General features: G+C 39.9%; 1 protein-coding gene across 1 annotated transcript in view; it reads left to right on the top strand.

The window, feature by feature from the left end:
- LOC136872326 (opioid-binding protein/cell adhesion molecule-like) overlaps positions 1-19,653 on the top strand; it is a 518,060-nt gene that overhangs the window by 252,318 nt on the left and 246,089 nt on the right. Inside the window, exon 2 of the mRNA XM_068227439.1 lies at positions 11,749-11,962. Coding sequence (XP_068083540.1) covers positions 11,749-11,962 — 214 coding nt within the window. The remainder of the gene's footprint in view (positions 1-11,748; positions 11,963-19,653) is intronic.

The raw sequence follows: 19,653 nt of genomic DNA, 5'->3' as shown, positions 1-19,653 counted from the left end.
CGTCGCTGTGAGAGGTTAGCGGCGCTCAAACGCACCTTCCCACCTTGGATATACGACGCGGGGGTTAATAACTGACTCACATTGCCAGCAGAAAATGGCGAGCGGACTGGGCATGACTTGATCACCAAGGATCGCTTATACTATAGTTTAAAAATCTGCTGACTCTCAGGTAGAAATGACGTGGTGATCAGTATTCTTGCAAGACGTCTTCGAGCAGCTGTCTCTGACAATTTGTATTCAAAGGCTTTTTCACTTTCGTTTCCAGGACGACCCCACTCCCGAATCATCTCTCTTTCCAATCTCCGTAAAACGTGCACATCACCTGCAGTTGAAGGAGAATCCCTCACCATACTGTCTGGAGGAATGCTATTCGCTTGGATACTAATGTGATTACACAGTGGTCTCCCTTATGCCTGTCTACTGTGAACTCGTCTTTTCTGCATACACATTTTGCCATTCATGTATCTGTGAAAGGAGTAGGTTTTTCCTCATTCACATGTCTTTAAAATCAGCACTGTGCCTTCATCTGTTGCTATGTTTTGACCTACAAACAAGAACAATAATAAAAACATAGACTAACTGGTGGAGGTAGGAGAGGCTTACTCGGCTCATTCTGAAGTGCGTAGGTTTGATTCCTCGTCAGTAAGTTGAAACACATTAAGAAATAAATTTTATAGCTGTTAGGTTCTTCACTCTGACGAAACTACTTCTGAGGAATACATTTAAAAATTAACTCTAAGAAAATGTGGTAACAGTAATAAACCTATAAAATAAACAAATTAATTAAAATAGAATGACTTATTTCGTTCGTGAAAGAACATAATCACACTCAAATATTTATGTTTATTTCCGTTTAAATGCTTAAGAACTTGAAAATCTGGAACTTCTCTTAAGTCTCCTATAGCTTTGAACATAGAAAAATAGGGTGTATTAAACTTTTCCGTTGCAATGTAAATGAATACTAAATGGAAACTGAATATGACATTACTCATAAAATATATGCCTGCATATTTAGAAGTCATATAAGCATATACAATTATGTATAATTAACTATAACATGATAGACCCATTCATGCCCGCATCTTCTTTCACCTCTGTCCGGCACGGTATCCCCGTAACAATTTCTAAACACATGAATATGTTTTATAATTGTAATAGATTCTATTAAATCACATTCGAATATTTAGAAAATTATAAACATTTGTGTTTATTTCTCTTTAAATTATTAGGAACATAAAAATATGGAACATTCTTAAGGGGGACGTAGTCCTTTGTACATAGAAAACTCAGTGAATCACTAGCATCAAGGAAGTCCATCATGTATAAATATTGTTTTTCATGAAGTTATTTTCAAGTTGTAATTTTTTAATTAACTTTTATTTCAATTTTTAAAACTTAACAAATAAAGATAAGTTTATAGTTCTGGTATATCTTCGTCTCTATGAAATACACATGCGTGCAAAATTTCGTCTTACACTCTTGGGAACTTCCAAAGTTTTCAGGGATAAGGTTCTGAAAAAGAAAATTTATGTGAAACGAGCAACAAACTTACCGATAAATGACGTATTTATAACTCCGGAAGTATTGGAGATATTAACAAAACGTTTCTTATGTTATAAAGAGAAAACTTTAATTTTAAACGAGAAACCTAAAGTGAAAAATCGCATTTTTGTCCGGTCTAAAGTCTCAGTCTCCCCTTAATGAAGTCCTGTGTCCTTTCCACTCCAGCATACAATTCCTGAGTGCATTCAGATATTTCAAAAAAAAAAAAACTCAGCCTATGCAAGAAATGAAATATAGTTGACTAACGGACATCGGAAAGGAAGAAGAGCAACATGTGTCCTTATAATTGGAATGTGATTTAGAGACCACGGTATCCCTAGCTGAGTCTACCACTATTCCCACTTACTTGTACTAGGCTCCCTACGTGTTGGCCATGTTGAAGTTATTAGTTATTCCCTTTCCAAACCGACGGTAATATATTTGCACGGCCTAGGGAGTCTTTCATTTCATTGCCCTACTTGGCCCTTCCCTTTAGTTGTACTTCCACTCTTCGAAGTGTTGGACTTAATCCTTTTGATTTAGAATTCGCCTACAGTTTAGTTACAGTACTGACTCCCTCAGTAAAAATCAGTGAGTCTCAAAAAGGTGTATGCGAGATGTCTTTCTACAATTTCAAAACAATAAAACCGTGGAAAAATGTATCAACATAAGTTTTCTCAAATATCACACATGTCACGTAGACGAAGCGAACGACACCTCATGCTCCTAGCTCCGGTTTCGCCCGTGCTGCTCACTACTGACTTCGTAAGTTATCAAGGTGGAATCTTCCGCTTTGATTTATATTAATTTAGTAGGAAATGTTATAGTTAGAAGTTGGCAACCGATTATTTCTGTCCGATCTTTAGGTTGCTTCTTGCGAATTTTCTTGAAACGAGGTTCTCACCTCACGCGAAGCAGCAAGCGTGCGGGGGCAACATGTTAGGTAGGCTTCTTCATCCTCCAGAAGATTCTAGTGGCTGCAGGGTATATAATAGTGCTTCCCTAGAGCCTTTCTTACTTCAGTTTTAGTGTAGGTATTTTGTAACTCAATTTACATCTAAATCATGCAGGTTATAAAAAGTTCTTCAAGCACCGAATGTATTCGCCCTAATACCTATAGTGCCCTAAAAGAAAGCACGAATTTAGACCCTTGTTTTCTTTTTCTCAGTTTAATTTCTTGTCACTGGAACGTTCGAAATGTTCGTGCATCTTTCATTTTAGGTCCTTAATGTCTGCCTTCGTCCTAGTCACAAGTTAGTTTCGGGTTATTCACTGTATCATTTGGCCTCATATCCCTTTAGGTTTTATTCCTATGCTAAGTCACGGGATGGCTTTGTGCTTTTTTGCATCCCGTGTCGCTTTAGTGTCCCGGCATTTATTTTCTAAATTTCACTAAACTTCTGGAATTTAAATTAGTCTTGGCGTGTATTTGTAGTATTAACTCCGCTCCTGATTATTTTTGAATTCCTCACGTTGGATTCCCTGACATGTAAAACGGCAACAAATGTCAGATGAACTACAGTACTCTAGGCTCGTAGCTCTTGGGATTTTAGAATCTCTAGTTCCCCCCATGTGTCAAAGAAGCTCCGAGAGCCGTTCTCTTGTCTTAAAATTATTAAAGAACTCTGTTTGTTGCTAAATGTGACCGATCACTGTTGTTGACTATGTGTTATTGTGTATGGACAAAAGGAAGGAAAGAAACGAAAAAGGGAAAGAGGAACCAAACGAATAATGTTAGTGTTTTCCCGCTGTGTGGTCATTTATTTCCCCACATACTGTAGACCAGCATTGACATTATTATTATTATTATTATTATTATTATTATTATTATTATTATTATTATTATTATTATTATTATTATTATTATTATTATTATTATTATTATTGTACCGGGTGGTACACCTCTACGCCGCACATTTCAATTTTCCGCCTTAAAGTACTCATCTACAGGAGAAACAGTGAACTTAAAACTGGACCTACTTAAAAATATCCTCTGAAGATGTCACTGTGAATTTCGACGTGTTTTTGTTTACTATTTATCAAGAAGTTTGGACATTCTCTCATGGATGTCACTGCCTAAAAACTATGATCATGCACCCTGATGCGAAGTGAAGGAACTTTCTAGAAGAAATTTTCTACTCATAAGTTTTTTTACTAAATGTCGTTCTCTCATTTGTGGGTTGGCAATATTAAACTTTTCTTTCCGACGGTTTTGAACTTAGCCAATCCAGAATTTCTGTAATTAATTTTTGACCAATCGTGTCTTTCTTCTTCGATTTTGAGTGTACTTTCAAGACTGACCAATAAAGTAAGAGGGCGTGGCTTGATTATTCATGAATGGTCTCGAACATTCCCCGAGGGTTTATATACTGCTGATTTTCTTGTCTCTCGGCCACTTGATTAACATCTAACCTAGTGTATGGACGTGTAGCAGGAGGCGGGAAGCGCCTCTTTCATCAGGCAGCAGGTCTTCTGTAAGGTAATGGCCTTTAAACATCTTTATTTCTTGCTAGCTCAGCAGTTTAACCCGCGGGAAAGATCCGAAACCTTTACCATGTAACCCATCTCTATATATATGTAAATTTGTACCAGCTTATGTAAAAACGTAAGTAGATTTGTAACGGTAATTCGAGGATAGAGGGTGATTTACCCTCTCCAGCACCCGTTCATTTTGGTTTTAGGTGACTACGTTTTGGTAACTGAATTTATTTTCTTCAGCAATGTTCAGATATCTTTCTTATACGGGTCACCTCCATAGTTTGGGAATAGCCCCTGTTTCATCGGCCTAGTGCCTTTTAGGTTTTAAGAAGTTTCATGTAGGAGTGCAAATTCACGCCTCCATTCCTTTGTATGTCGGGCCATTTACTTAACCAGTTCTTTTTCTGCTAAGGCCCAGTAGGTTGGGTACAAGATACCACCGTTTCATTTTGTAAGTTGTGCCGTGAGGGCAATTAATGGTAAAGCCTGGTATGGCCTTTAATAGGCTCGAAAAATTGAGAGCGGGTCAGCTCTTTTATGTATTGTAAACGTGCCTCTGGGAGACCGGAGAGTGTAATGAGGAGCAAGGGCTCGGCGTATTAGGGTATTTCTGCTCTTGAAACAAATTCGGGTTTTGAGCTACCACTCAGAATTTAAAACTAAGGGCTTGTAGCCGAAATGTGTTAAAGATTTAAAATCTTGAATTTTTTTCTTTTCTGAATCTTGTTTTTAATTTGCTATGTAATTGTTATCTCACGAAGTGAGGATTTGTTAACTTGTTGCTGTTCAAAAAATATAACCTTCCATTTCTGTTTAAATTCTTTCTTGACAAAGTAGTTAGACCCATTCACCCCGGCACCTTCTTTCACCTCTGCTGATCCACCAACCACGGTAACAATTATATTTATTATTTTACAAGTTGCTTTACGTCGCACCGACGGAGATATATCTTATGGCGACGATGGGATGGGAAAGGCCTAGGGGAGGGAAGGAATCGATCGTAGACATAATTAAGGTGCAGTGTGGAAATTTGAAAAACGGAAACTCATCTTCAGTACTGCCAATAGTGGAGTTCCATCCCACTATCACAGCTGCGTGCCCCTAATTTAATAAAATGTGTGCATTGCTTACTGTCTCGTTCCATCTGTAGGAATCGAGATTAAATTACGTGCAGCAAGCAATTTTATCGGAAATTTCCATGTTCTTCACAAAATGCACACCTGTATAACGGTTTTGTCGCATCATGTACCTGGTATTGCACAACTTTGTATGTGCAGTAGACCTGGCATCAGTGCGCCCCATTAAGATATATAAGCACTGTATGCATATTCCATGCCCCATCTACTGGGGACTCCTCATATTTCTTCACGATCGACATCACACGGATCTTGGTAAATAGTTATTTTCATAACAAACTACCTGTATTGCTTCACTTTATATTCTAAGATATTAAACCAAGGTCATCGGCATACAACTGGAAGAAGCATTCTGACAGCTAGTGCATTGCACTGTGTTGCCCCATTCCTGCATTCCTTTCTCCTTCTCTTCACTTCTGGATCACTTGTCCGCTCGTTCAGACCGCTGTTTTGTGTTGCCAACTCCAAGAAACACGAGCCCGTCAGTAGGCTTATCTCCATGACAAACGCAGTGGGTCCGCACTCGTTTCTATAATAACCATACCCCGTACTCTTTCTCTCCATCCAGGCAGGCAATAAACGGCACCCAATCCCCTCTAAGGACTGTCAGAGTTCATCTTACAATATTACGACTGTACATTTCCACATAGTTCATATCCATTGAGCATGTAAACGGTGAAGACTAGGCAGAAAGATGGGATGATCATATCCAATAGCTGCATCAAGGTAAAGACGTAGATGGTATGGTTCTATAACATGAAGAGGCCGTTGATGGCAATGAAATTGGAGACGAATTTTTAAGGTCAGAATTTGACAGAGCTTTGAAAGACCTAAATAGGAACAAGGCACGTGGAATTGATGACATTCCTTCTGAATTACTGACTGCCTTAGGAAAAACCAGCATTATGAGGTTATTCTATTTAATTTGAGAGATATATGAGACAGGAGAAGTGATATCCGATTTTTGGTAGAATGTTATTATACCTATTCCCAAGAAAGCGGGTGCTGGGAAGTGTGAAAACCACCGCACCATAAATTTAGTATCTTTCAGTATCCCACGCCTGCAAATTTTAAACCCGTATTGTTTACAGAAGAAGAAAAATGTAAATACAATTTGAAACTGAGTTGGGAGAAGATCAATTTGGCTTCAGAAGAAATGAATTAACACGTGAAGCAATCCTGACTTTACGTCTGATCTTAGAGGATCGAATGAAGAAGGACAAGCCCATGTAAATGGCGTTCGTAGATGTTTGGAAAGGCATTTCATAATGTTGATTTGACCAAACTATTTGAGATTGAAGGTGAACGTAGTCAGATATTGAAAAGGAAGAATCACCTATAATCTGTATTAAAATCGGTCTGCACTGATAAGTATAGAGGGCTTTGAAAAAGAATCAGCAATCCATAAAGTAGTGAGGCAAGGATGCAGTTTATCCTCCCTCCTTTTCAATGTTAACAGAACAGTCAGTAAAATAAATCAGACAGGAATTTGGGAAGGGAATCACAATACAAGGAGAGGAAATAAAAATCTTGGGATTTGATGAAGATATTATTATTTATCTAAGACTGAAGAAGATGTGGAAAAATGACAGAATGTTAATGACAGAGTCTTGGGGAAGGAATACAAGATGAAAATAAAGTTCATAATAAAAGTGAGCGCAGTGGAAGTCAGGTGATGCAAGAAATTCTGGATTACGAACTGAAGTCTAGTAGAAGAATTTCGTAACTTGGGTAGCAAAATAACTAAAGGTGGCAAAAGTAAGGAGGGCACAAAATGCAGACTAGCACAAGGAGGGAAGGCCTTTCTCAAGGAAAGAAATTTTCTCACTTCGAACATTGATATACGAATTAGGAAGATGTTTCTGAATACTATCTTCAGGAGCGTAGCATTGTATGGAAGTGAAGCACGGACGATAACTAGCCAAGAAAGAAAGAAAACAGAAAATTTTGAAATGTGGTGTTACAGAAGAATCGTGAAGGCGAGATGGGCAGATCGAATTACGAATGAATAGGAATTGAATGGAGTTAGTGAACGGAAATCGATTTTGCTAAAGGAGGGTTAGAATGTTAGGACACATCGTAAGACATACAGGGCTTCTTCAGTTGGATATGAGTTAAGTGTAGGCTGTAAGAATGATAGGTGTAGACCAAGGTATGAATATGACAAGCAGATTAGAGTAGATGTAGGATGCAACAGTCATGCAGAAATGGAAAGGTAGGCATAGGATAGGGTGGGATGGAGGCTGCATCAAACCACTCTCTAGACTGGTGTCTGAAACAACAACCACAACAACAGTGTACGTGGTGGTGAGGAACACACCTGATGCACTGGTCTTTGTTGAGATTCTTTCGTGTTATTAAGAGGATGGATGAGTGGGCCTATACTGTTTAGCCTGCCTCTTACCCGGAGATCAATGGATCAAATCGCAGCAAGGTGAAGAATCTTAAAAGCATCTCGGGACTGGTTCGAAGTTAACTCTGTCTACGCAAGTAAATCTGAGCTGCTGTCCGCCAGTATTCGCCTAGAATTATTACTAATACGTATTCGTTCCGTCTCTGAAGGGGAAGGCGGGCCTCTTAGACGGTGACGCCGCCTCTCAGGCAGGAAATCGTGATACGGCGAAGGAGATGATTGGAGATGGTGAGGGGGTTTACGAGGGGGTTGACGGCCGTGGCCTATGCTAGGAATTGTCCCGGCATTCGCCTTAATGCAGAAGAACGGAATTCCTCGGGAAACCGTTCTCAGAACAGCCGGTGTGGGGACCAGTCCCTCTCCGTCTGCCAAATGCAGAGGCGTAGAGCCACGGCAAAGTCGCGGCCACTTGTAGGCCTAAGTCTGCTCAAAAAGCGAAGAATGATGACTGAGAGTATTTGTAGCGCTGATGACGCTCAGCAGCGCTCACTGCAGGCTGCCTTCACACGTAAAATTTTGCAACTGCAAAGCTGGGGTTTCTTGAATAGTTCGGTTGTGGTTACAATCTACCACTATTAACAACAATTGCGTGGTTCCTTGTGGTTATTTAAGTTCGTATCGACCACAATCCATCCACCCTCCACTATACACAGTATTGAAATGGACTGCGAAGAGGTATCATTGTTGTAGCTGTTGTTACGTCGACAAAGACGGCGGCATCGCAATAGGGTACAATAGATCAATCCTATTACAGAAAGCTGGAGCGAAATTCAGTTTCATTTACTGTATAAGTAATAATAAATAATAATATTATTTACTGTTTTCGGAGACGCCGAAGTGCCGCAATTGATTCCAGCAGTTCTTTTACGTGCGAGTAAATCTACAGACACCAGACTGACGTATTTGAGCCATGATCGAACCTGACAAGTTGGGGTCAGAAGGGCAGCCTCAGCCGTCTGAGTCCTTCATCCCGGCTGCTGTATCGGTCTTTGAGAATGTAAGATGAAATGTTTTAATTAATTAATAGTGCGGAAATACGTATCATCGGCTGGAAACGGAGGGAACTACTAATGTGAGCCTGCGTGCGCGAGGTTGGCGTGTGGTTGCAAAGTGGTACGTGTGAATTGCGTTCTACCACTGACAGCGATGCTCTTGTGGGTGATATCGTCCACAGATTGTGACAGTGGTTGAACTTGACTGCAGTGTGTGTACGTGTGAAAGCAATATTGTATTTCCATAAGATCTTGAGACTGCCCAAGGACAATCACAAAGTGGTACATGTGGAGGCAGCCTGATAGAACACGGCCCCATATGCTTTGGTCTTAAGCGGAAGGATGTACAATTTACCTTTTCAAAGATGGTAGTTCATTAACAATCAACATGGTTCCCTAGTCATTTCGAGATTTATCTCTCAGCTCTCCCCACCCAGCAGAACAATTAGCAGGATACTTCCCAGCCTGATCCGAGGAACTTGTTGTACATCCCATCTGCCTTCAGCGGTTCATACTAAGTCTTCTCGCTGGTCTTCCATCTTACTGAGGTAGAAGTGTTCGGTGAATTGTGACGTAATATCACGATGAAGTTGAGTTATGCACACAGCAGCCGCCTGTTGACGTGCCGGAGATGAATGGAAGGTAAATATTCAGCTCATCACAATGCAGTCACTTCCTCAAGTAGATTACAACAAACTTGTGCCTCGCCAGAGCTGCGATGTGAATTCACTTTTTTAATCAAGACCATTTTGTTTTTTTCATCCACTTAGAAGTTTTGCCTGTTCCCAACTTTCTTGTTTCCATTAGAGAAGTAGCTCGCCCGTGGGAACTAAAATTCGTTTCCGCCGATGGTAACCAGCTAGTTTTGAGGCTCTCTTCCACTAATAACTTACCATTAAGTGTGAGAAGAAATACTTATGCGCTAGAGTTGGGTAAAGTGCGGCACACTGCTTGAGTGATGAACTATCTTCAATTAATTATAGTGTCAAACTCCTGGTATATCTGTATGCGATTTCGTTACAGTTTTTCGATAGAATTTGTCATAGCAGACAGTAGCGGCGATTGGGTATTAGAAGATGGGGGAAAAGTGTACAGTCAACAAATGTACCCGGATTTGTGGGATATAGTTGACGGCGCGGGTGGGGGTGGGGTAGGAGTGGGTGTTATACATCGAAACTGAAAATAGCTACAAAGTTTTCTTTTGCTCTGTGAGCGAATTTCGACGGAGAGGTAAAGGTTGACTGTTTACCAACTTAAGTGCGGTAATAATAGTTTTTTTTTTCAGATTTTGATTCAATACTAAACAATCAAACTTTCACCAAAGTAAATATCTCACACATGTATTACAATTAAATAGAAGTTTGGTGTTATCATAATATTAAACATCATTTAGTATTCGACTACACATTAAGAAACTAACGGATATTGAGGAAAATGCCAGACTGACGAATGCGCGCGGTAAGTGGGTGAATCATACAAATCATATACCACTGCTGCCCTTCCTCACAACACATGCAAAGTCTCCACTACTTGCTGTGGCGCTATACAAATCGGTTGGCATGACTAACGACATTTTCGGCTAAAATTGTTGTTTATAATTAAAGAAAATAAAGGAATTAATACGGTGATAAGGCAACGTACAAATTGTTTTTAAAAATAATTTCTGTAATGTTTTCTCCACAAAGAGTGTGTGTGGGCGGGAGGGGGATCGACTGCGCAACCTCGCTCCCCCTAAGACTGATAGCAGACCCTTTGGTAGACAAATTGGTCTATTTCAATGAATAAATGCTGTTCTTGCTGAATTCACACAGAGCCACTTCTAATTCATCCAAGAATATTTACTACTGCCAAATGTTTTAATTAGTCCCATGACGGGGGAGGCGGGCCTCCTAGACGGTGACGCTGTCCCTCAGGCCGGGGGACTTGTATCGGGGAATGAGATGTGCGGTGAGGTTGAGAAGGTTGGTGGCCGTTAACTATACAGGAACTGTCCCGAGTGCAGAAGAATGGAATACCACGGAAAAGCATTCTCAGATGACGGTGGGGACCAGCCCTTCTCCGTATCCCGAATACAGAGCCGTGGCCACGACTCTTCTGCTCGGTTGGCCGGTCAGAGTGCAGAGCTGTCAGACCATGGACCAGCCGTGGCCACTTGTGGACCGAGACCCACTCTGCACCCGCCGACGAAGAAGATGTTTTGGAAACTTTGATAAAAATCCTTTCAAGTGTTAAGCTTTGGCCAGGAATATAAGTTGCAATGATAAAGGTATTCCTATTGGCCAACAGCACCGTTTTACTGTCCGCCTGCGTAGCTGCCATCCTCGGAGGCCCCGGTTCGATTCCCGGCTCTGCCATAAAATTTGAAATGTGATACGAGGGCTGGAACGGGGTCCACTTAGACTCAGGAGGTCAAATGAGTAGAGGAGGGTTCGAATACCACCTCAGCTATCCCCGAAGTGGTATTATGCGCTTTGCCACTTTTCCACCATGCAAATGCCGGGACTGTATCTAAGTTAAGGCCACGGCCGCTTCCTTCCCTCTTCCTTGTCTATCCCTTCCAATCTTCCCATCTTCCACAAGGCCCCTGTTCATATAGCAGATGAGGTAGCCTGGGCGAGGTACTGGTCCTCCTCCCCAGTTGTATCCCGGGACCCAAATTCGCACGCTCCAGGACACTGCCCTTGAGGCGGTAGAGTTGGGATCACTCGTTGAGTCCGAGGAAAACGCCGACTCTGCAGAGTAAACAGATTAAGAAAAAAACGAAAGAAAGAAAGAAAGAAAGAAAGAAAGGTATTTGTTCCTTTGTTTCGTTTTCCATGCAACATTACTTAAAATAGAATATCATTTTGATTAATGAGTAGAAGAATCTGTAAAAGATTTTAAAATGTCGCAGGGATGAATTTGATGCACTAGAATAGAATGTGACCCGCGTAGAATATCATCACGCTAGGTGTTGTACGATTAGGGAACAACGCTATTTAGTGCTTTTCCCGTGTTGAATCGTGTTGTTTTCTGTATATTATGAACCGCTCGCCATTGTTTCGAAAACATTACAGTATTCTTTGTTTAGGCGACTGAAATACCTGCAATCGATGTGTGGTAATGTCTCTTTTTTTTATTGTTTCATTTTGTCATGATTATTGCTCTCCTTCACTAGTTCTAAAGATGTCGCCATATGTTGTTGCAGGTAACGTGGTCACACCGCAAGCTGGAGCAGATCCACCTGCTCACGGTGGGCAAGGTGGAGTATAGCTCTGATCAGAGGATTAGGCTGAGTTTCCGCTACCCTAGTAACTGGAGGCTGGAGATCCTCTACGTTAACAGGCGAGACGAGGGGCTGTATGAGTGTCAAGTGGCGACTCATCCACCTCGGGTCAAGAGGATATTCCTGAAGGTTACAGGTAAGATTTCTTGTTGTTCACAGCTGTAGCATAAATAGAGGACCACGAACTGAAAGTACTGTACCCCTTTCATTTTTATTGCCGGGCCGAGTGGCTGAGACGGCTGAGGTGCTGACCTTCTGACCCCAACTTGGTAGGTTCGACTCTGGCTCAGTCCTGTGGTATTTGAAGGAGCTCAAATACGTCAGCCTCGTGCCAGTAAATTTACTGTCACGAAAAAGAACTCCTGCGGCACTAAATTCCTGCACATCGGTGTCTCCGGAAACCGTATAAGTAATTACTGGGACGTAAAGCAAATGACGTTATATTTTTTATTAAAATTAAAGGTATTTGTTACTTTCTTGAATCCTTTATAATAAGTAGGGACCGGAACTTAAATCATTTATATATAACAGGTGGTTCACGAACGCCGTACCTTCTACTTACAAATGTCCCTCATGCAACGGTGATGCACGGGATGCATAATCACTTATTTTCGAAGGAGTGTTACAACGGGCTGGATTGTGGATGTTGTGATACAAGTAGCAGTCATTTTACTGCACACGTTCCACAACAGGGTGCATTTGTAAATACGCCAAACGTGCAGAAAAAATAACTTATTAATTTATACACGTGTAGACATTCCACTCTATAAAAGAATTGTTTGTATGAAACGAAAACTAAAACTGTTCTGCGAAATACTTCTGTAGAACGCAGACGCATGTTTGGAGCTTCGGCAGCATTCTCACTACATTATTCACAGATTACAATGATGTCTGTGTATTCGTCATTGCTGAACACACTAGCCGTTGCCGATATGCAGACAGCAAAAGTAGTGGAGCTGTACACTAGTACATACATCAGCCTAGTACTATGCGGTCGTAAGCGAGGGGGTGCATTAGACGCGTAGCGGTGAGAAACATACTGCGAGCGACCCGCCTGGTTATCTCTTCATATTCTGAAGAAACGTGCCTGCTGTTAGTAGTGCCCCTGTGAAAATCAGTTAGCAGACATCCCATTCATCATTTGTGCATGCGGAACGTTTATATTGAATGCACGGCGCTCGCAGGCCGCCTGGTATTTGTCCCACCATTGTATGAATATGCTGGTAAATTATTTATGCAAATCACTAGTATCTGAACAAAATGTGACCACTGTTCTTGCGCATATAAATGCACATTTTGTTTTTTAATAGATGCATGATGTTTTGGGTCTTTTGCCCTAAATTGAAATGGCGTATGCCTTTTAGTGCCGGGATATATCCGATGACTTCGGCTCACCAGGTGCAGGTCTTTTGATTTGACTCCCGTAGGATAAGGATGCAATGACGATTCCTCGTTCCAGCGGAATTAACCAATTATGTTTAAAATTCCCGATCCTGCCGGGAATCAAACCCGGGACCCCTGTGACCAAAGGCTAGCATTTTAGCCATGGAGCCTGACTTTTGCCCCACAATCGCATATTAAGAGGATATTATCATTTTTGTTGTGCTTATACTGTAAATGCATGGCCTGGCATTTTCTACTAATGTGTAATATGTTCCGCAAGAGGGCTCATTCTGGTAAGATTTGGGCGTTTAGCTGCGCAGGATGAAGCAGTGGGAAATATGCTTGATGAAGGAACAGCATGATAGCGAACAGAGATGTATTAAGCTGGATGTCATGTGTCTTTGGTGCAATCCCGGCGTTTCTCCAGACTCATTGGGAATCAGTTTTGCAAGTTTTGCTATTTTACGCTAAACCAAGCTGTTGTGGATTGTTGTTTAGCTACAAGAAATTGAAAATTCAAAACCGGTTGTATAGGGAATTAGCTACGTTTTGAAGGCCTTTAGCAACAAAAAATTGATTCATCAGAATTTGAGAATGACAGACACACAAGGATGTATTTCGATATCTTATCTCAGCATAGTAGCGCACAGTTTAAATCCTGCACGAGCTATCAACGCCCCTTTTTAGGTCTTCGTATTGAGAAGAGCCCAAGGTTGCAGGATCACTCGCAGAACATGCTGTGGAGAGCGAGCCCAAGTGATGTGGATGACAGGCGACGATGAATTATCTGCATTAATGATATGCTGGGGCAAGGCTGGATAATGTAGCTAAATTGAATTTATGCCAATGTTACAGAACATGTTAATGAGAGACGCCTTCAGGCTGCTATTCGCTTGTCGTGTGTAGCCTCACCGGATTATGAGTTCTACTCTCCCTCCTGGACTGCCGTGAAATATTAGGTAACCTATTTCCACGAACCAATCCTAAATATTCAAGGGTTAATTTTGTAAACGGTTATTCAGGCAAGCTCTTTCACAGATGCTGTTACAAACGCGCAAAGCATAAGTTAATCAGCAAGCACTTATGTTTAAAGTAATATCTGTATACAGTATATAATAACATGTCCTGACTGATTCATCATCGCCGAGCCAAACCTACTGGAGATAAATAAATGAAAGTTTGAACGCACAATTAAATTACAGTGAAGGTGCTCATTAAGTAGGGATTCTTGAATATTCTGTCGCTAAGGAAGTTAAAATGGGGGTGAGTAAAAATAAGTATATATCTATATATCAACACTTAACACTTTAAAGACTTGAAAATTGCTATTTGGTATCTCCTCGAAAGAAACAAGAATGTTTGTTTTCGGAAAATACACTTAAGTGGGGTAAAAATAAGTGAAAATGTGTTGAATGCTTTTTCGTAAGGATACGTATATCTCAAAAACTGAGGATGTTACAAACGTGAAAACTGGTACATGGAATTTACTTTCAAAGCAAAAATTCTATATTTTTTTCTAATAGAAAATCCACGAAAGGGGGAGGGGGAGGTTGAAAACAGTGACAATTGTGGTCCATTTTAAAATTGAGTTATCTCAAAGTCTTGGCATTCTACAGGTGTAAAAATTTGTATCTGGAATCTCGTTTAAAAGCAAAGAAACACGTGCTGTTCATTTTCTGAAATTCCACTTAAGGGGACTTGTAAAACGGACTGAAATATGGGTTGATTTCCCTATGTTACAGACAGGAAAATTAGTATTTTGAATCTTACTTGAAAGTAAAGCAACACGCATATTTTTGTTTTTAAAAATCCACTTAATGAGGGGTGGGGGTTAAATTAATTGAAGAAAGGATGCAAATCCTTTCATGGGGATACTTATATATTAAATGCTGAAGATGTTACAGTCGTGAAAATAGGAATTTGGAATCTCCTCTGAAAAAAGAAACACGCATAATTTAGTTTTCAGAAAATTCAATTAAGTACGGTGAAAGAACTGAAAAATGGGCTGAATTATTTTTTATGAGGATACTTATATCTCAAAAATAATTATGCTACAGACGTAAAAATTAGTATTTAGAATTTACCGCAAGAATAAAGAAACATGTATTTTTGTAGGGGATGTAAATCAACATAGGGGGCGGGTGGAAAAGGAGATATATTCTTTTAAAGAGGATAATTGTATCTCAAAGACTGAATACGTTACAGACGTGAAATCTCCTTTGAAAATTCAGACTTAATTTTAGTTATCTGGAATTCCACTTAAGGGGGTGGAAAGGTGGAAAAATGTGTTCAATTTAAAAAATTTATCTCAAAACCTTAATATGCTAAAGACGTAAAAACTTTAAAAATAAATAAACACGAATTTATTTTGTTTTCGGAAAATCCACATGGGGGGCTGGGAGGATGTTCAAAGGAGTGAAGAAGGAGTTGAAATTCTTTCATAGGATATTTACGTCTCAAAAACCGAAGATGCTTTCGCCCTGGAAATTGGTATTTGAAATTGCCTCGAAAAATGAAAAAAGGCATGTATTTTTGTTTTCGGAAAATGCACTTAAGATTGGAGGGGTGGTTAACACTATTGGGGAAGGAGTTAAAGTATTTTTATGAAGATACTTATTTCTCAAAAACGTAAGATGTTACAGGAGTGAAAATTGGTATGTGGAATCTCCTTTCAAAATAAACGCATCATTTTTGTTTCCGCTGATGTTTTCACGGCCCGTATCTATAGGCATGATATAGACTCTTGAGCTATGCCGTGTAAATATAATGAGGTGAAATTCTTTACGTTTCGTAGAGACCTTGCTCTGCGTCCTAAGAAGCAAACCTCGACTGTTGACGTGGAAGACTTCTCCAAGAATAACTTTTGAATTTAGACATTAATTATAGAAAAATGATAATAAGGTGGCTTAAGGTGTCATTACTTAAGCTAAAGAGGCAAGGCAGAGGCAAGAAATTAAAGCGGAAAACAGAAGTAGAATAAACTACAGTAAAAATTATAGCAAATTACAGAAAACACCTTATGGTGTGAAATAATGGGCTACACTCCGCTGTACTGTTGAAATATTAACAACTCCCCTTAGTGCTATAAGAGGATGACTGTAACCTCCAACGGTATTCCGCCAATATACAGCAAATGACCGAATGACATCTCTACCTAAAGAACAAGCACGAGTTTAGAGGTACGATGGCGAAAATGAAAATGTGTTACTCCTCTGCTGGCAAGCAGTCAGACATGTTGACATAGTAACCTGTAGGTTCGATGTCGGTCTGTCTGCCACTAAAAGCAGAGCATGAAGCCCGCAGAAAATGATAATTTGCTCCGTAATTTGAAGAGAAAGTGGAATTATGTACATAACAAGTGTTGTTTATAATGAAGGGTCGTTACACATATAGCCCAGTAATATAAGAGAAAATGGGAAAAATCTGCAGTCGTTTTCCTATAAAGCCCCCGTCTATTCAGAGACCGATAAGTCATATGCATATCAGAACCTTCCGAGGGATGAGTGTGATCTAAATGTGAAGACTGGTCGTGATTTGTCCAGCCGTTTCGCCGTGGTGGTGGAACAAACAAACAGACACGAAAAATAAAAACCAATTATACGGCCTTTAGTTGACCTAAACGGGTAAATGTCTGAAAACTATTGAAACAAACGAAATTACAGACAGTAGACCCCCTACAAATTTATTTGTATAGATTACATTTTAATAGCGGCTTTACGTGGCACCGACACAAATAGGTCTTATGGCGACGATGAGAGAAGAAAGACCTGCGAGTTGGAAGGAAGCGGCTGTGGCCTTAATTAAGGTACAGCCCCAGCATTTTCCTGGTGTGAAAATGGGAAACCACGGAAAACCATCTTCACGGCTGCCGATAGTGGGATTCGAACCTACTATCTCCCGGATGCAAGCTGACAGCCTCGCGCCTATACGCGCACGGCCAACTCGCCCGGTGTATATATTATATTTTGTTAGCTTTTTTTTTCTTCTGAATTTTCAAGTTGGTTGGTTCAATCCCTGAACAACCGTTGGTACGTTAAAGTACTCAAATATGTCATCCCTGTTTCGGTAGATTTACTAACACGTAAATGAACTTCTGTGGGACAAAATTATGACACCTGGGCGTCTCAAAGTGCCGTAAATATATTTAGTGTAGCATTAAAAATAGCATAATTATTATTAAAGAAATGGTGAGTTACACTTCCTTCGGCCATATAGACGTTTCCCGAGGGTCTCAATACTAAAGCTTGAAAGTATTCTCCGTCTAAAGCCAATGATTTAGTTACATTTCTAACTAATGTGTGTCAGTTTTATGACATTCACTTTTATTGTCTCCATAAGTCTGTGTCGGCGCGACGCAAGGCAAATTGTCAAGTCATATCTGCAATAAAAGTACTTATCAAATCTACGGAAATAGTGAGCCTATAAACAGTTTTTAGGGATTGACTAATCGATGGCTGAGAACGAAGGAGTAAAAATTCACAATCCATGATTTTTCAGGAGAAGAGTTTGAAGGTTTTTGCAGTTTAAATGATTGTTACTTAAAATACACTTGTTACACAATGTTTATGAAAAATGTTGTGTACATATTTCTTACATTAGCTACTATCTCTCAGTATATATAAGTCTGTCTGTCTGTCTGTCTGTCTGTCTGTCTGTCTGTCTGTCTGTCTGTCTGTCTGTCTGTCTGTCTGTCTGTCTGTCTGTCTGTCTGTCTGTCTGTCTGTCTGTCTGTCTGTCTGTCTGTCTGTCTGTCCGTTCCTTACACAAATCTATACTGTTTTACCAATCTCAACCAAATTTTGTTCAGGGTAGACTTGTACAATTTCGGTATAAGTACAATTCCGATTAAACTTACAAAACCCGCTATGTTTTATTCTTCATTGTTATCTATTACCACTTAAGTGTGACCAGCTGTTGGAAGAGAGAAGAAGCTCCCTTGTAAATGTGAAAATTAATACATCTGTTTGTATTAGTTCGCAAGAAACCGCCAATTTTACATTCCAAGTTGAGCGATGCTTCATTGTATTTCAGGTTGTTATAAGTTTGAAGCTGTCTTAACTAAGCTCTGGGAACTTTTGCGAAAGTTTAAAGTGCTATTTACAATATCACTATATATATATGAACCTCAAGACGGGAGTATGATGGTGCACTACCTCTTGTATTTCTCAGTAACTAGTTTATGGGCACATTATTGAAGTATATGCGGTACTGTTTCGATCGGACGGAATGGAACAATTTCGATCATTAATGTTTGCATTTTTCTCACCGCAGATGTCGCACAAAAGGTCAGAAAAGGACGTTTATATGAAATAGTCAATTATACACCTCCGTTGATCTTCATTCTTGTGATTATGGAAGAAAAAATACCCTTGCCTAAAATTCCTGAGACTCCTTCATGCAGTCAATCCAAAATGAACCCACCATTGTATCGCTGAATGTAATGAATAACTGCAATTCAATCCTAATTCAAAACCAGGTAATCCGACCATTATCGGAAATGATTCAACATTAACTTGTACTGTTGCAAGTGCTGTATCACCCGACGATTCGATGAAAACAAAATCTTACCGGCACCTGAAAATGAAATCCACGCCGAAATAAGAAATAAAAGTAATATCTTATTCCCATTTAACATCAGATAATTTTCATTTTGTTAAATTCAAAAAATCTCTGTTTGAGAATGAGAATAGCGTAAACATAAATCCAACGGTACCCTGCATGTCAAGCACAGCAAATCCTCAAGATGATAAATTCGAAAGAAAACCAGTGTGGACTTTGTCATCTGAATTATAATTGTGAGAATTAGATGATAAAAGGACGATGGATTCAATGCCACGACTGCAATGAGCGGTATCATGAAATATGTGTTGGGAGAAAATGGAAGAGATACATTGTGTATGGAAAATGTGCGTGATCCAAATTGTACTTTGTGTGATCAGAACTGTACCACCAGCGGTACAACTGCGACCAAAGACAGGCTTCTCTGCTTCGTAAAATTCTTATAGTGAGTGTTTTATAATACTATTGTAAATATGTGCCATTGTTAAACTTGACTACTTCTTTCTTAATGAAGAATAATGTTGGTAGTACCACAAATTAAGTGTGAGTGAATGATTAATTAAATTTTCATCGAAAATGTACCACCTTATCCTACCTTTTAGAACATTTAAACAGCCCTGTCCCCTGTCCATTTGCTAGATTTAGGCCCATTGGCACATTAACATAGTGTAATATAGGCGAAATATAGAATTAGTCGTACAAGGCCGAGAAAAAGCTCATTTTAAGGCTCACGACACGAAGATCAAAACTCAGTAAGACCCTATCGGCCCCTAAAACCATGTTTTAAGAGTCCAGAACCAACCGTTATGGAGATATTGGCATCACACTATCCCGCTGTAGGAATCAGATAAATAAATGATCAGCCGTAACTATGGCAACGTCAGC

This window comes from Anabrus simplex, chromosome 4, assembly GCF_040414725.1.
Source record: "Anabrus simplex isolate iqAnaSimp1 chromosome 4, ASM4041472v1, whole genome shotgun sequence".
In the NCBI taxonomy this organism is placed as follows: domain Eukaryota; kingdom Metazoa; phylum Arthropoda; class Insecta; order Orthoptera; family Tettigoniidae; genus Anabrus; species Anabrus simplex.
The sequence above is the reverse complement of the archived record's forward strand: the minus strand, read 5'-3'. Positions and strand labels throughout refer to the sequence as shown.